Source organism: Bos javanicus, chromosome 15 (genome assembly GCF_032452875.1).
Source record: "Bos javanicus breed banteng chromosome 15, ARS-OSU_banteng_1.0, whole genome shotgun sequence".
In the NCBI taxonomy this organism is placed as follows: Eukaryota; Metazoa; Chordata; class Mammalia; order Artiodactyla; family Bovidae; genus Bos; species Bos javanicus.
In genome coordinates this window covers 25828108-25842426 of record NC_083882.1, presented here as the reverse complement: position 1 = coordinate 25842426, position 14319 = coordinate 25828108, and the positions used below count along the sequence as shown (strand labels likewise).

General features: G+C 42.0%; 1 protein-coding gene across 13 annotated transcripts in view; it reads left to right on the top strand.

Moving 5' to 3' along the window:
* The window catches only part of CADM1 (cell adhesion molecule 1), a 352286-nt gene that overhangs the window by 303802 nt on the left and 34165 nt on the right, over positions 1-14319 (top strand). For 7 of the 13 annotated variants that reach the window (XM_061440376.1, XM_061440380.1, XM_061440377.1 and 4 more), the window contains 3 exons: positions 4839-4938; positions 8087-8259; positions 12746-12826. In XM_061440376.1, coding sequence (XP_061296360.1) covers positions 4839-4938; positions 8087-8259; positions 12746-12826 — 354 coding nt within the window. The remainder of the gene's footprint in view (positions 1-4838; positions 4939-8086; positions 8260-12745; positions 12827-14319) is intronic. The other 6 variants (XM_061440387.1, XM_061440378.1, XM_061440384.1 and 3 more) reach the window with 1 other exon arrangement.

Genomic DNA, 14319 nt, shown 5'->3' with positions numbered 1-14319 from the left:
GTGCACCCCACTTCAAAGGCACTGGGAGCAACTCTCTGCCACAACATCACAGAATAAAATTTGATTTTGTTGAGTAAACAGTCATTTCAGTATCCACAAAGCTACTTACAAGTTGCAACAAGAGGAAATTGTATTTTACTGTGTGATGTGGCACATGCTCTTCGGTCCCACATCCGTCCTCCAAGGCCTGACTCATCCCACTCATCATAGCTCAGCCCTCTTCGAAGAAGTGCCGTTTAAGTGCTCCGATTCATACAGCAGATGTAACAGCAGGAGGGCCTTCACCTTGCAAACAAACAAAATAAACGGCAGTGAAAATTATTCATAAATGTATGATGACAATGGAAAGCAAGCCTTTTGCAAGATGTTCTCTTTAACTCCTCGGAGAGCTTGCTGTGACTCTGTTCTCTGACTAGTCCCAACCTCCTTGTGTCACTAGACATCGCCCTCCTTCAGAGCAAAACCGGCCTTGCCCAACAGTTTAGGCAGCCGTGTTATAGGGGTCAGTTCTTACCTCTAAGCCCTCACCAAATCTCAGGTTCATCTTGGCATCCCCATGCTCCTCTGAACTGCAGTAATCCTCCATGATTGACAAAGACCCTCAGGTAAAGCTTCCCCACCTGAATGCACAGGCACAGACCCACACTGCCACCCGCCAGTCTGATTCATCTGGGCCCCCACCCTGCCCTTTTCTTTGCCCAAAAAATGAACACTTGGTCCAGAGGCCTCCAGTCTCACTCTAACAGGTGTTTCAGAATGTTGGAGGAAATCTCAGTCACACGAAGAGCCTGGAGAAGCACACTGGGGCTCGTGTTTCTAGATCTGCTTTGCAGTCAGCGCATCAGCAAATATGTGAGGTCCACGTCCTCTGACTTAAATTCTCAGGCAGAGAAAGTGTCAGGAGCCCCTGGGCTAACAGGTCTTCTCCCACCGTGCTGTCTTATTTCAGCAATGCTCCTCTCTGGTACCTGGGAAGGATAATATCCCAGGCAAAAGGAAACCACAGTGTTCTCTTTTTAAAAATAAGAAATTGTAAAGACCTGATACATTAGCGCAGTAATCTAGAGAGAAGGAGACTGTGACTTTTCATTTACATGGGAAAGTGAAATACAGGTTCCAGAGTCTTGAGTTTCATCTTCTGAAAAGATCATAGAATACAGTGCAAGGTCAAACTGGCATGAAATCAATTGTAATCTGCCAGCAAGCCATTCTAACCTCTTTAAGAGTTTCCTTTTATATATATATATCCCCCCCTTTATAGAGAGCAAAGTCCATTTAAGGAAAGTCTCATCAAATCAGAATGTCTTTCTAATATTGTTTTTTTAATTGGCTGCTACTGTAGTGTGACCTAAAGTCTCCTGGTATTTAACCCTCTGTGCGACTTTGACTAATGGCCAAATTTTGTCTGCTATAGCAGTCTTGCTAAATGTGTCTTTTATAGGGGTTTTTAAAAATTACAGTGTATTATGAAAACCTCAGATCCCTCGACCTAATTGATTGTCTGTTGGTGATGCCATCTCTGTAACTGTAATGTTCCACGAGTGCATAGACCTAACTATTTTTCTTATTTTTATACAGCAGTTCCATTTTATAATGACATTAAGCCATTCTGAGCGATACATTTCTGGACAGTTATTGCACTTGGGCAGAAAGTGTCATCTGGCTTTTAGCCTTGTGCCTTCCAACACCAACTGAGGCAGAAAATGATCACCCAGAAAATGTACCAGGCCTTACTTAGCTCATTACTTAAAAATAAATCTTGGAGTCTGGTTCTGTTTCAAAAAAGATTTGGTGGGTTATAACATTTGATTTATGAACATAATTAAAGCATAAATGATGAGCTCTGGACTATTCCATCAGCCATCTGGATTGTTCAGTATTTTGACACACTCAGATTGTAGTCAGGATCTTCCTGGGGAAATCTAACAGCCCTGGGTTCTAGAGGTGCCAGCAGAGCCCCAGGGTTTCTATTCCACCTGTTGAGAAGACTCAGGTTCCTCTTTCAGGACAAAGGAGTGGAGATCAAATTTGTTTTCTAAGTTTCTTTCACCCGGAGATGGATCTTGGCACATAAACCCTCTGTTTGGTTTCTAGGTTGGGCGTAAATATAGCTCAGCTGCCCACGGTCGAATAATATGCCTGTAAATACTACGTGTGTCAGCAGAGGAGGACATTTTTCTGTATAATACAAGTGAGATTAATGTTCACCTTTCTAGCCAGCTATTAAGGTAACTGTGGCAGCTGTACCTATAAGAAGATGGTAGATGTTTCTCCAGAAACCTAAAGAGTAAATTGGGAAAATCAGTTATCAAAATTGAAAGTGTATTTTCTAAGGCTTAGTATATGATTTTTTTTAATGTAAATCCCAGGTATAGCAAGACCTTAGCATGTTCTTCCTAATTTATGTGAGCCATTGACAACTGGTAAATAGCCATTAGGAGCATAAAAGGCATTTAACTAAAACAAACTCAGTAGTACTGAAAAGGCAGGGTGGATAGATTTTCAACACTGTCTTTATTATTAATGGAAGTTGAGCATGTAAAACCCTTAGTGCACTGTGCTGAGAAATATGCTCTCTCTGTTTGCTTGTAAATTACACAAAGAAGAAAAAGGACCAAAAAAAAGCCTTCCACATCGGCCAGCAAGCACTCTGCTTCTCCTTAATTAATGGACCGAAGTCATCGGTGCATGGAAAATGTAGACCTTGCTTGGATCAGAGATTAACCTATAAGCAAGTATTACATTTCAGCCCAAATTTGAGGCTTTGAATTTAGCTTTCCTCAGAACAGTTCCTGGGTAAGGATGACAGAGGTTTCCTAACCAGAAACTCCAGAAGTGCTGCTGTTTCTGAGTATGAATTGTAAGGGAGCCAGGATTTTATTGTCTGTGTTTTCAATGGTATAACCTTCTTCCCCTTTTTTCTTTGATATCTTGTGGGGTTTTTTAAAATAAATTTTACCACCCAGTTCTGTGTGCACATGTATTATACCACCCAAAATAACAGACCCCCATATGTCACCCACCGGTTGCATATAGCCTACAGTATTATTTGTAACTTTCAAAGGAGGGTGTCCAGGAGCTCTTGACCAGCAGTCAGTGTTCATTCAGGGCCATCCTGTTTATGAGGATTTCTGCCTTTCCTTAATGACTAGCATCCCCACCCAGTTATCAGTATCTGGAGACCTCTATGCCATTTTCCTTTGCCAACAAGTCCAAGAATAGAATCGTGTTGCTTGCAGGAGTCAGCTGGAGCTTTCAGTCCTGTTAACTTATGTTCTCTGGCAAGTGACTTAGCTCCTCGGAAAGCGTTACCAGTTCAGCACACAGTGCACACCGATGCACAGGAAGCCACTCTCAAAAGGTTTTTCAATGCCACATGGTTTTCAAGAGTCAGAAAGATCCAGTGCTAGGAACACGACTGTAAAAATGCATCTGCAACGCCGCCATCCCTAGAGAAGACCTCATGTGGCTTGTTTGGCTGTGTGCAGGTTGAGACGGTTGAACCCCACCGTATTTCTCATTGCGCCCTCATTCCACAGGGCGAATGATAATGAGCGAACCACTGCTTATAAAAGGCCAAGGGGCTGTTGTTTGAATGATGTGATTGTCCAAGAAAGTAAAGTTATGGAAATTGGCTTGACCTTTCAGCCAACTGATGTCTTGCCCTCTCACATGTATTACCTCTTCGGTACATTTCCAAAAATATACATTTATGGAGCCACAGAATTAAATGAGAAAACTGATTTAGGGATCACTAGCTTGTTAGTTCAGTATAGGGGGACAAAAACCCTCCCAAACCCATTCAGGTTTTATTTGTAAATACATTTGTGTGTGTATCCAAATTAATTCTGACCCCTCCCCTTCCTTCCCTAGTACCTGTACCTCCTAGCATTCCTCGCTCATTCCCACACCCCCACAAACTCACAGTTTCTAAATAGGTAGTGGAAGTAAGAATACCTATTCATCGTGAAACTTTGACATCGTGAAAGTTCTCTCCCTTAGGAGAGTGTCACTTCAGAATACCTAAGTACTTGACTGCATTAGGAAGCTCTACTCGATACACTTGGCTTTAATTATGGATTGCCATTGGGAAATGTGGTTTGAATTCCTATAAACATACATTTCTTGGGACTGTCTCATTATGTTATCTCTATGACCTTGGACGACCTACATCATTCTCTAGGTACCTACCAGTGTTCTCATCCCTAAAAGGGCATTTTCCATCACCAGGGGTGGGTCCTCCCTTAGTAGACCCTCAGTAACTGTCAGTCATCTTACGTCTGATGTGTTTACCTTGAGATGTCATAGAGTTTCTTTAGGGGCCAGCAAAACCTCCCAGTTCTTTATTCTTGGAGCCACTCGAATGGAATTCAGAAGTTTTGCCTTTCCTATTTGAAAACAAGAGGCAAACTTATTAATATGCAGTGTCACAACATATTGTCACATAGTAATATATGATCTATGATAAAATGTATCAATTCTGAGCACCACAAATATCTGTGGCTTCACCTCAGCATGAAGGCAAATGAGTTTCCTTTAGCTTGAGTGAGTCTGGAGATAAACTTCAATGTAACAAAATGTGTTTCACAGGAAATGTTTGATGTGGCACAGTTGGCTTATGAATCTCTTATCTATTTGTGGTTCACTCCTTAGAGTTATTAGGCAATTTAATTTGAGCAAATGCCAGGATTACTCACTAATTAGAAGGATGTTACTGAAAGCATGAGGATGGGGAGTGTGTGAGTGCTGGTAGAATGGGGTCTGTGACAGCATGCAAGTCTGGTTCTGCCTGATGATATCATTTGCTAAACATTATACTTTGTGTTGTTGTCATACAGATAAGCCTCAAGTGCATATTCAGATGACTTACCCTCTACAAGGCCTAACCCGGGAAGGGGACGCGCTTGAGTTAACATGTGAAGCCATCGGGAAGCCCCAGTAAGTTCTGAAGGCCAAGGTTGGCAGAGGGTCATGAGCAGTAAATGTCATAACACGGACATGTGCCTTCACAACTCCTCGGCCTGTCACCTGTCTCCTGCTGTAAAGGATGCAAGATCTTTCTCAGGAAATAAAAGAATATTCAGTGAATAGTGGAATAAATATCTGTGGTTCTTAAGGGTGAGGATGGGGAGAAAAATGAAATGCCAGCTAAGATTGAAATCTCAGCTAATTCTATTTTATTATCATCAGCATGATTGTCAGAACTATTTTCTCTTACCCACATAAAATAATCCTAATAAATTTTTAGTGTGCCCACAATCTAATGATATATCTGCTACCTTCTGTGCTAATGTCTTAAGCTGCTGGAAAGATGGTTTTCAGACTTAAATTAAGCTGCTGTGTTTAGGGCCAGCTGTAGGCAAATGTGCCTTACTTTTCATTTTGCTTTTTCCCTCAAGGAAAAGTGACTCCTAGAAATATTTTTGTTAGTAAGGAGTGGTTTGGGAATTTTTCTCAAGGAATGTGTATATATATATATATATATATATAATTGCAGAAGGGAGAAGAACTGACTTTTACTCTTTTATTTTATTGAAAAGTATAAAAGAATAAAAAGCTACTTCATTTGCCCCTGCTAAATAAATGAGTGAAAGTGAATTAGAGAAACCACATATATTACCACTGATACAGCAAAAGCCATGTGGTGGTACCACTTTAGCTCTTGGTTTCATTTGGGGAGGAAGAGGTGTCTTTTCATCTTTCTAAGACAGAAAAAGATGGTTTTTACCTGGGAATAAACAAACTGAGGGCAAAGACGCTGTGTGGACTCACCGTGTGGAGCCACAGGTCAGTGAGGGGATCCAGAGTACTCAGGTTTTTTTTTCATCCCCAACAAAAAACAGCATTGAGCTCCCTCTGCTGTCCCCACGCTGTGGTTATCTCCCCCTCTCAGAGTTTTGCTAACCAGCATCTTTATCACAGTTTTCATACAAGGACCTCCGCGCATCTTCACATCTTCACAAAGCTTCCCCCAAGTCTTTGGAAAGAATTCTTCCCGTGACAGCTGAGCGATGAACTCTGAGAGAACAGAGAGCCAGAGGGGGCCTGTGGGCCCTCTTCCCACGTCAACCCTGCCTATTTAATGCGTACCTCTCCAGGGCCGAGAATTTGCTTCTCTCTGTACTCACCGTTTGGAGCTGTAAAAATGACCTTTAGGAAGGAGGTGGTCTTCCTTTTGCTTTCCTTTTCCTCAGGTGTTTCGAAGTTATTTGATTTTAAGTGCTTCCAGCTTTACCAGAGCAGTCTTCTTCTCCTTTGAGCACTGCAAAAGCTTCAGCTGTTTCTTTGTGTAAACTGTTTGAATTAGGTCCCCGTTAGCAGCTTACCTCCCCTCCAAAACCATCCAGTGGCGGAAAAAAATAAATTCTCCTCTGCCTCTTGCCGCACATAGTACCAGCCACATTAACCACATTTACAGACTATGGCTTGCTAACCTATATTTTGTTTCTGTATTTTTTTTTTCCTCTGAAGAAGGTACTGTGTTCAATTGAATGTGCCACGGGGACAGTAAATTACATGTTTCCTTCGGGACATTGATGCCAGAGAGGGTATTTGTTTGTTCCTCTCCAATCGGCCTGGGTGCACGGTTTTCTGAGCAAGCACGCGTTACTCGCTGCTGGCCCTCCTAGCATATTACCTATTTATTTTCTCAAGAAATTGCATACAATAAAAATGGTAATTTAACTTGCCATTAAATGTTGTGAATGTTCTCGGCGCTTACCCCTACTGATGGTTTCAGCTGTCAAGCAGCGGGCAGTAGGTCTGATTGCCAGGCAGACCCATTCGCCATTGCCTGCGAGGAAGACATATGCAAGGCTCATTTTTAAATAATTTACTGGGTGGCGATGACAAACCCACATGTAATTAAAGAAAAATCATGACTTTGCATCCCCCTGGAAAACCGGAATGCTGCTTGGCAGGGCCCACTTGAGTGTCCGTTCATTACAAAGCACGGGTCTTTGGTCCTGATGCTGCTCCTGGAGGTGGTGCGTGAAATGAAAGGAAGCTGCTTCCATGCTCGGATCCCTGTGACCCTGCCTGGAAAGTGGCAGCTTTCAGACCCGGTCCTAGATGTGGCCTCGATTTCATAGGGGTTGCCTTGAAGGATCATAAATTCAGTGAGTTTGAAAGAGACTCTGTGTGTGTGTGCAACTGGGGCTCCGGAGTACCTTGTGAAATTTGCTTTTCCTGATGGATACAAATGTGGTCTCTAATCATGAAAACAAACTTGCCTGTGATGAGCCAGTACTGGAGGCCCCCAGGGGTCCACATGGAGGTGTCATCACTCCACAGCCATTGATCTGGGAGCCTGTCCCCGGTCCCTGCAGGTGAACACGCTGGGCAAGGGGAGCAGCACTGGGGGCCTTGGAGGGCCACGGAGGGCACGCACTTTGCCAAGGAACATGTAGATCGGTGGAATTTGGCCCAGGAGGGTGTGGTGGCATCTTGGGTTGGTGGAGGGTAGGTTAAGGGTAGGGAATAAGGGGACAGGAAGTGACTGCATCTTTCCAGAATGAGAAGAGGTGATTTTTTTTTCTTTTTCAAAGAGCAGAGGCCAAAGAAAGCACTATTCAGAGGTAAAAGTCCATTCCTTTCTGCGAAACAAGAAATCCACTTACGTATCACAACTTCCTAAGCCAAGTATCTCTGTGTGTTAGTAACCATGAGATTAATGCATGTATCACTAGCCCAGGATTTGATTTTTTCCCCCTAATTAATGAGATGATTAGCAATGGGTGAGCTCTGTCCTATCTGAATTGGTGTGAAACCACACAGCAGGGCATAAAAATAGGGCACATGGTTTATTTGCTGGTTTGTTGAAGATGGATTGGAAATAATGAGACTCCTGCTTGCGGCCTGTTGAAAGTTTTTCAACATCTGATAATATTTTTAAGAGAATTATATTCCAAACAGATTTGTGGAGACTTCACAGCTGTAATTCTGTGAACTTAAAATTATCTCCAGTAGGTCCTCTTTAATTGTGTCACCCTGCATGGGATTCATTTACTGCGTGGCTGAGAAGTTTGATGCAGACATCTTGGTGGGAAGTCATAATGCAACCTGTCTCTCTCCCTTCCTTCTGCAGGCCTGTGATGGTGACTTGGGTGAGAGTCGATGATGAAATGCCTCAACACGCCGTGCTGTCGGGGCCCAACCTGTTCATCAATAACCTAAACAAAACAGATAATGGTACATACCGCTGTGAGGCTTCCAACATAGTGGGGAAAGCTCATTCGGATTATATGCTGTATGTATACGGTACGTGAGAAGATGAAGCCCTCTTCCATTTGACTCATTTACTGTGTAGCTGCTGCTTGTAATTCACTCCTAAAGCTTTTGGTCAAGTTGCAAGCCAAAACGCCAGCTTGTTTCCTTCAAGAACTAAAGAAGCCTGGCCCGAGGTGGACCCCGGTGCCTCCACTGGGAGGACAGCGCCTTTTCTTTTCCTTCTCTAACCGTGGGGTTTCCCACTTGATCACAGACTCTGGTCATGCTGAGTAGGAAAGCTGTGTCCTCAGGCACAAGCTATGGAGATTATGTTAGAAATAATGACTGCGAAATTCAGCCTTACCAATTAATGGCTCTTCAGCTCAGAAAGTCTATTCCCAGTGGTATTTTCTGATGATACCTGGGCTAGCCTTTCTCCTGCTTTGATGAGCAGAACTATCCTATTTTCAGCATGAAGCTATTACATCCCAGATGTCGCAAGCCAGTAAATACTTGGAAAAAAAATAGAAGGTCCCTGGTAGCTCCGTTAACCACTATAGCCACTGCCTTAGACACAAATGTTTTTTTTTTTTTCTTCTTTGTCTGTTTTCTTAATATCTTTTTGCAGGATTATTAAAGCACGTGATCAGGAATTTCACTCTCTAGTCAACAAATATGTATTGTGCATCTACTTGTACCAGCCATTTTAAACTTATTTCCCATTTACAGCTTACGGTCAATTTTGTGTCTAGTGAATATTCTCTATTTAGCTGAGGAGTGCACTGCTTGTCTAGTCTTATGATGACAAATTGAGTCTCTCCTGTCCAATTGAATCTCTCAGTTAGTTTTACACCAGGAAGAATAGTCATGAGCTGACTTGACACAGAATGAATAGCCATACACATGACAATTTCAGTGTCGTATGAATATATGAACAGGAATGTGCATTTCTCTCAAGTGAGCCATGTAAATAATCCAAGAATAAGTGTATGTGATATATACACACACAAATCTACATATGGGAAATCTACTCCGTAACATCTTAGAACCTGACCACTTTCCCTGTGAAGAAAATAGAACAATCTTTCTGATGAACTAGAAAAATCATTTAATGAAATGATTTACCCCATGTTTACATGGATATTAAAATATTATCCTTAACTATACCGGAGGTTTTTTTTCCCTTAGCATAAAGCAGAATTAAAAGCTCACATCTAATCACTTTATATGTAGACTTTTGAGGTGTGTTTTCTTTACACACAACCCATGTGGCCTGTTGTCCACACATTATAGCATTAATTCTCCCCAGTAGTTAAGGAGATCAGAGTGGAAGGAATGGCTCTCCATGTAGGTGCAAAGAGGTTCTGTGTGCCCCCATTTTCAGCCACCCCCCTTTTTACTTCTATGAACCGCCCCCCCACCCCCGCCCCTTAACATCAGGGTTTGAGCCTCATGCAAGGCCCCAACCTTGCTGTTATACAGGTTTACAGACTCTCTTTCAACTCTTTAAAAACAGCAGATGTTAAAAAAGCAGATACAAATTTTCACCAGTCTATTATATGCTTCCTTGATTCAGAAGACTTAAGTTATGTGGAAAAACAACTTTGATTTATTGTACCCACCATTCCAACATCTCAAGATGAGAAACATTTTGTGGATTTGATGGACAGGTAGTTTTGAATAATTTTGGATCCCAGCTTCTGGCTTAGCGTTTATTGAGGGCTCTCTCACTTCCTTCCATGTGCTAAGATGACAGTCTGACGTGCATGATCACCTCTAATCTCCATAGTAACAGGATGACCAGGTAATGGCATCATCCTCCCGTTTTACAGATGATAAAATGAAGCTACGAAGGGTCACATAAGTTGCCCCAGCACAAGCTTACTAAGTGTGTTTTAGAGTCACTATACTTGGACTCCAAAGTCTGTAGTGAAATGTGTGTCTTTCTTTGTAGTTCCTCTTTTTCTCTCTGCTTCCTGGTAGGACAAGATTGCTCTCTGGGAATGAACTATCTGGGCCAGAGTGCATTATTTAAAAGACAAGAAACACAGACGCATCCATTTAGGCAAGGGCATCTGTACCCACCTGTCTCCCCAGCCCAGCATGGGGCGCTTTGCCTGGTCTAGGCAATTTGCTAGGTCCTCAGTGTGCTACCTCCCTCTGTAACCTGTGCTGGCAGTAACACTTGGATGCAGGCTAGAATGCGCACTCCACTTGTTGCTGCTCTAGTGATAAAATATTCTAGCAATTTGAGAAGATGGTAAGTAGGTTTTCTTTTCAAAGCCAATTGATTGCACTACTACAGTAACTTTCAAAGTTCTTTACAAACTCAGAGTTAACATGCCTTTAAAATGTTTAATTCTCTGGAAATAACTTCTTTACTTGGAGAATCTATCTAGTTAGTGCCTCAGCCCCAATTGGTTTTGTTCTTTTAGCCTCTATGTGTCAAATAGCTTATTAGCTCCACTCTGTATTTTCTTAAATAGTGACCTCACATTGCTCTTAACACTAGAAGTGATCTAAGCATTATACCTGGTAACAGAATCTAATTCATTTAGGTCACTTGAGCCACATGTGAAGGACAAATTACCCCAGTAGTGGTAAAAATAATTGAAAGTGTGTGATTTTCACAAACTGAAAGGGACTGGTGACCTTTTTTTCTGAAATCTCTGCCCTCGTTAGTCTCTGTACCTCTCCGTGTCCGTAATCGTAGTTTCAAATCACCTCCAGGTGCACTTTGATTGTGTGGTGGACATCACACATTTTGTGCCAATGCATTTAGAAATAGGAACAGAAATAGCTTTATAGTATATCAGGGGAGGTCTCCCAGCTACAGATGTTCCTTTTGAGTGATAAATATCGTCACTGAATCAGAACAAAGAAGACACGTCTCTGGGTGCAGCTGAGCTGGGGCGTGGGCAGAGCAGGATGTCTTGAGGGACCCGTGCCCTCGTTCACCTTGCGTCCCCACCTCACCTGCATCTGCCACAGGGCGTGCGTGCATCCTGTGGTCCGCCGGGTCACAAAATGCTTCCCCGCCTGTGGCCTCCATAAGCAAGTATCCACAAAGCTCGACTGCACGTACTGTCTGTTCTTCTAAAAAGGCCGTTTGAAATGATTAATTTAATCATTTCTGCTTCTTGGAGGAGAATGAATTTTTTTTTTAACGGGTTCCTTTTGGCGCTTGTGTGAGGCTGCTTTCACTAGTAGTTTGCTGGCACCCTCAGCTTAAATCAACAGAGTCTCTCCTAGAACAGACCCGTCTGCTGTTGGTTCTTCCCTGTCAAATTTGTGCATTTGTGTATGTGTGAGAGAAGTTTGTGAGAAAAATGAAAACCTCGGATTATTGATCAATGGTAGAATCTTTTAAGCAGACCATCTAACCAAACACCAAGATAATGTTTTTGTAAACTTCCAGGAAGTTGTGCCAACAATAAAGGTACATTATATAATTAAAGTTCAGATGTATTAATTAGACAGTCGGGGAGCTCCCTTGGAGATGAAAGGACACCAGATGTGTCAAGGAGAAAAAGTTGATGGGCTTTAGATAAAATTTAAAATCAAAAGCCTTCAAGTCATCTAATGCTCTATTATAGCAGAATGATTGCTTTAGTTCAAAGTCTTGCTGACAATTTAACACATTCAGTTTGATCATTTGGGTCGAAAATTTTTTTCTCTTTCATATTTGCCTTCCCTTTTTTCCCCTCCAAATAATTTTTGAGATTATAGAAGAATATACAGTATATCAAACACCTGACAGAGAATTCCCTATCAGATTTCCTGGTTTTGAGGGTCAAGTCTTGTTTATATTTAGCTCTCTTGTTTACAAGATGGAAATGTTCTTCAGTGTTTATCACTGTCGCCCACGTAGGTCAGGCTTAAGCAAAGGCGACGAACTCATTAATATTTATAAGTTGTAAAATTTATTGACTTTTAAGAAATAAAATCTCAGTAAAATCTCACATGCCTGGAACTTGATATTTAGTGGTGACATTCTCTCTTCTTTGTATTTATTACAAGTATAGAAGTAGTTTTACTTCCTGCTGGGATGTGTTGATGGAGAATAATGAAGTTAACAGTCAGAGAGCAAGAGGCAGGCGAGCACTGTTCCTTGGCCGATAGGAGCCCTTTAGATAGAGCAGCGCCATCTCCTCCTTTCTCCCACCGGTAAAAGTATAAAAGAAATTGCAAACACTGTACCCTCTCGGGGCCTGAGTCGGTCTAACCCCACCCTTTGAAGTCGGATGGGAGGGTGTCGTATGTTTTTATTTTTTCCTCCCTTTCCTACTCCTCGTCTTCTCATCCCTAGTTCACTTCATTAGTACAAATTTTCTTTTCTTCTTTTCTTAGCTCTTCCGGATAAGGCTTTGGGATATGAGTAGAAGACATAAATCTTTGTGGGGGGATGGGGATTTTGAGTTTTAAAGAGGAAAGTCATCAAACAAACACCTCAGTGTCTTCATGCCTTTGTTTTGTCGTTACTGGTCATTGTTGTGTTCAGCATTGTGGGTTTGATTTTCCTTTTTTTTTTATCCAGATCCCCCCACAACTATCCCTCCTCCCACAACAACCTCCACCACCACCACCACCACCACCACCATCCTCACCATCATCACAGGTACGGTACCTTCATTGCCATTGAAAATGTCCTGAATGTATATTGTCTTTCTGGTATGTATAAAAAAAAGAAGCCTTAAAAGGTCTCTTTGGATCCTTGGAATTGAAGTATTCCTTCATTTGGTAATTTGAAAGACATTACATACTATGTTCTCAAGTTGAATCTTAAGGACCTCAGAAAAATCTTTAACATCCAAGCAATTTAACAGTAGGATCAGCTATTTTGCAGAATTCTCTTTTAAGCATCACCATGCAAAGCAAAATGCTAGGGAAAATGGCAGCCTAGCTCTTAGAGGCTGGATAGCTTGTGTTTAGCCACGGTTGGCAAAATGGTAAGTATCCTGGCTTTGGATCCTCTCCTCGTCTTAATTTCATCTTAATCCACGTGAAAGAAAATACCCACCCTTTACCATGCCCGTGTGGGCCATGTTCCTAAATGCATCATCCTTTTTGTCCCAGAGAATACCTGCTGAGACTGTGTCGCCTGGGGACCCACCGTCCTTTCCCCGCTGGGCACTCCTGTACCCTTCACTGCCCTCTGTTAAACACTGGAGGAGTGCGAGAGGCAGCCACAGCAGTTATCACTCTGTGGTTTAGCTCTTTGGACTCTCTGAAACTTATTCAAAAAGTTACACTGTCTCCTATTTCTGACCATCACTGAGAGGGGAGGTGTGCCTTCCAGTCCCTTTTTCCTGGTCCTTAGCTGCTCTCAATGCTTGATGTTGCTTGTCTGGGAGGCTTGGAGTTTTCTCTGCCAACCAGAGTGGGAAAGGTTATAGCCTTACCATGTCAGCTAGTTTTGCAAGATTTCCTTACATAAGGCTGCACCTACCTGCTGTCGACAGGTACCTGCCCCAGAAACACGGAAAAGTAATTATTCTATGAGACCCAAAAAAAAAAAAAAATCTCTTTAAAAATTAACTTTTGCACTCCATCTTTGAACCATGTGCTCTGGTGTACAATCCTATCACTGGACTTCTTTAAAATCGCTGAATAGTATACTCATCTTTAGCCTCCTTACCACCCTAGATATGACAAACATCCTTCACATTAACTTTCTGGAGATGTTTTCAGTTTTCAGAGGACTCGGTGAGATAGACAAAATGAAAATTCTAAGTGGTCAGTGAAAGAGGAGGCCTCATCAGTTTATGAAATATAACAGTAGATGGTCTAATTTCAGTTTTCTTCACCTTTCTTAAGTATTACAGTGGAACAGAGAACTTTGAAATAAGCCGCTAGTGAGGATGGTTCCGAATGGTGTCTGTGAAAACATCAGTGTGTGCCCTTAATTGAAAAGCTTCTGAAAATCCATCAATTGGTGTTTGTGTCTCGCTCTAAACTCAGCTCCAGCCAGGCTGCTTCCTAAATTCTTATCTGTGTGTATTTCCCTTTTTAGCTTTCTGTTAGTTTCTTCTGCTTCTTAAGTAAACTCTGTTTATCAGTAGAGCAAATAGATTCCTCCCACTTTCTGTATCGTTAATAAGGACAGCAAAG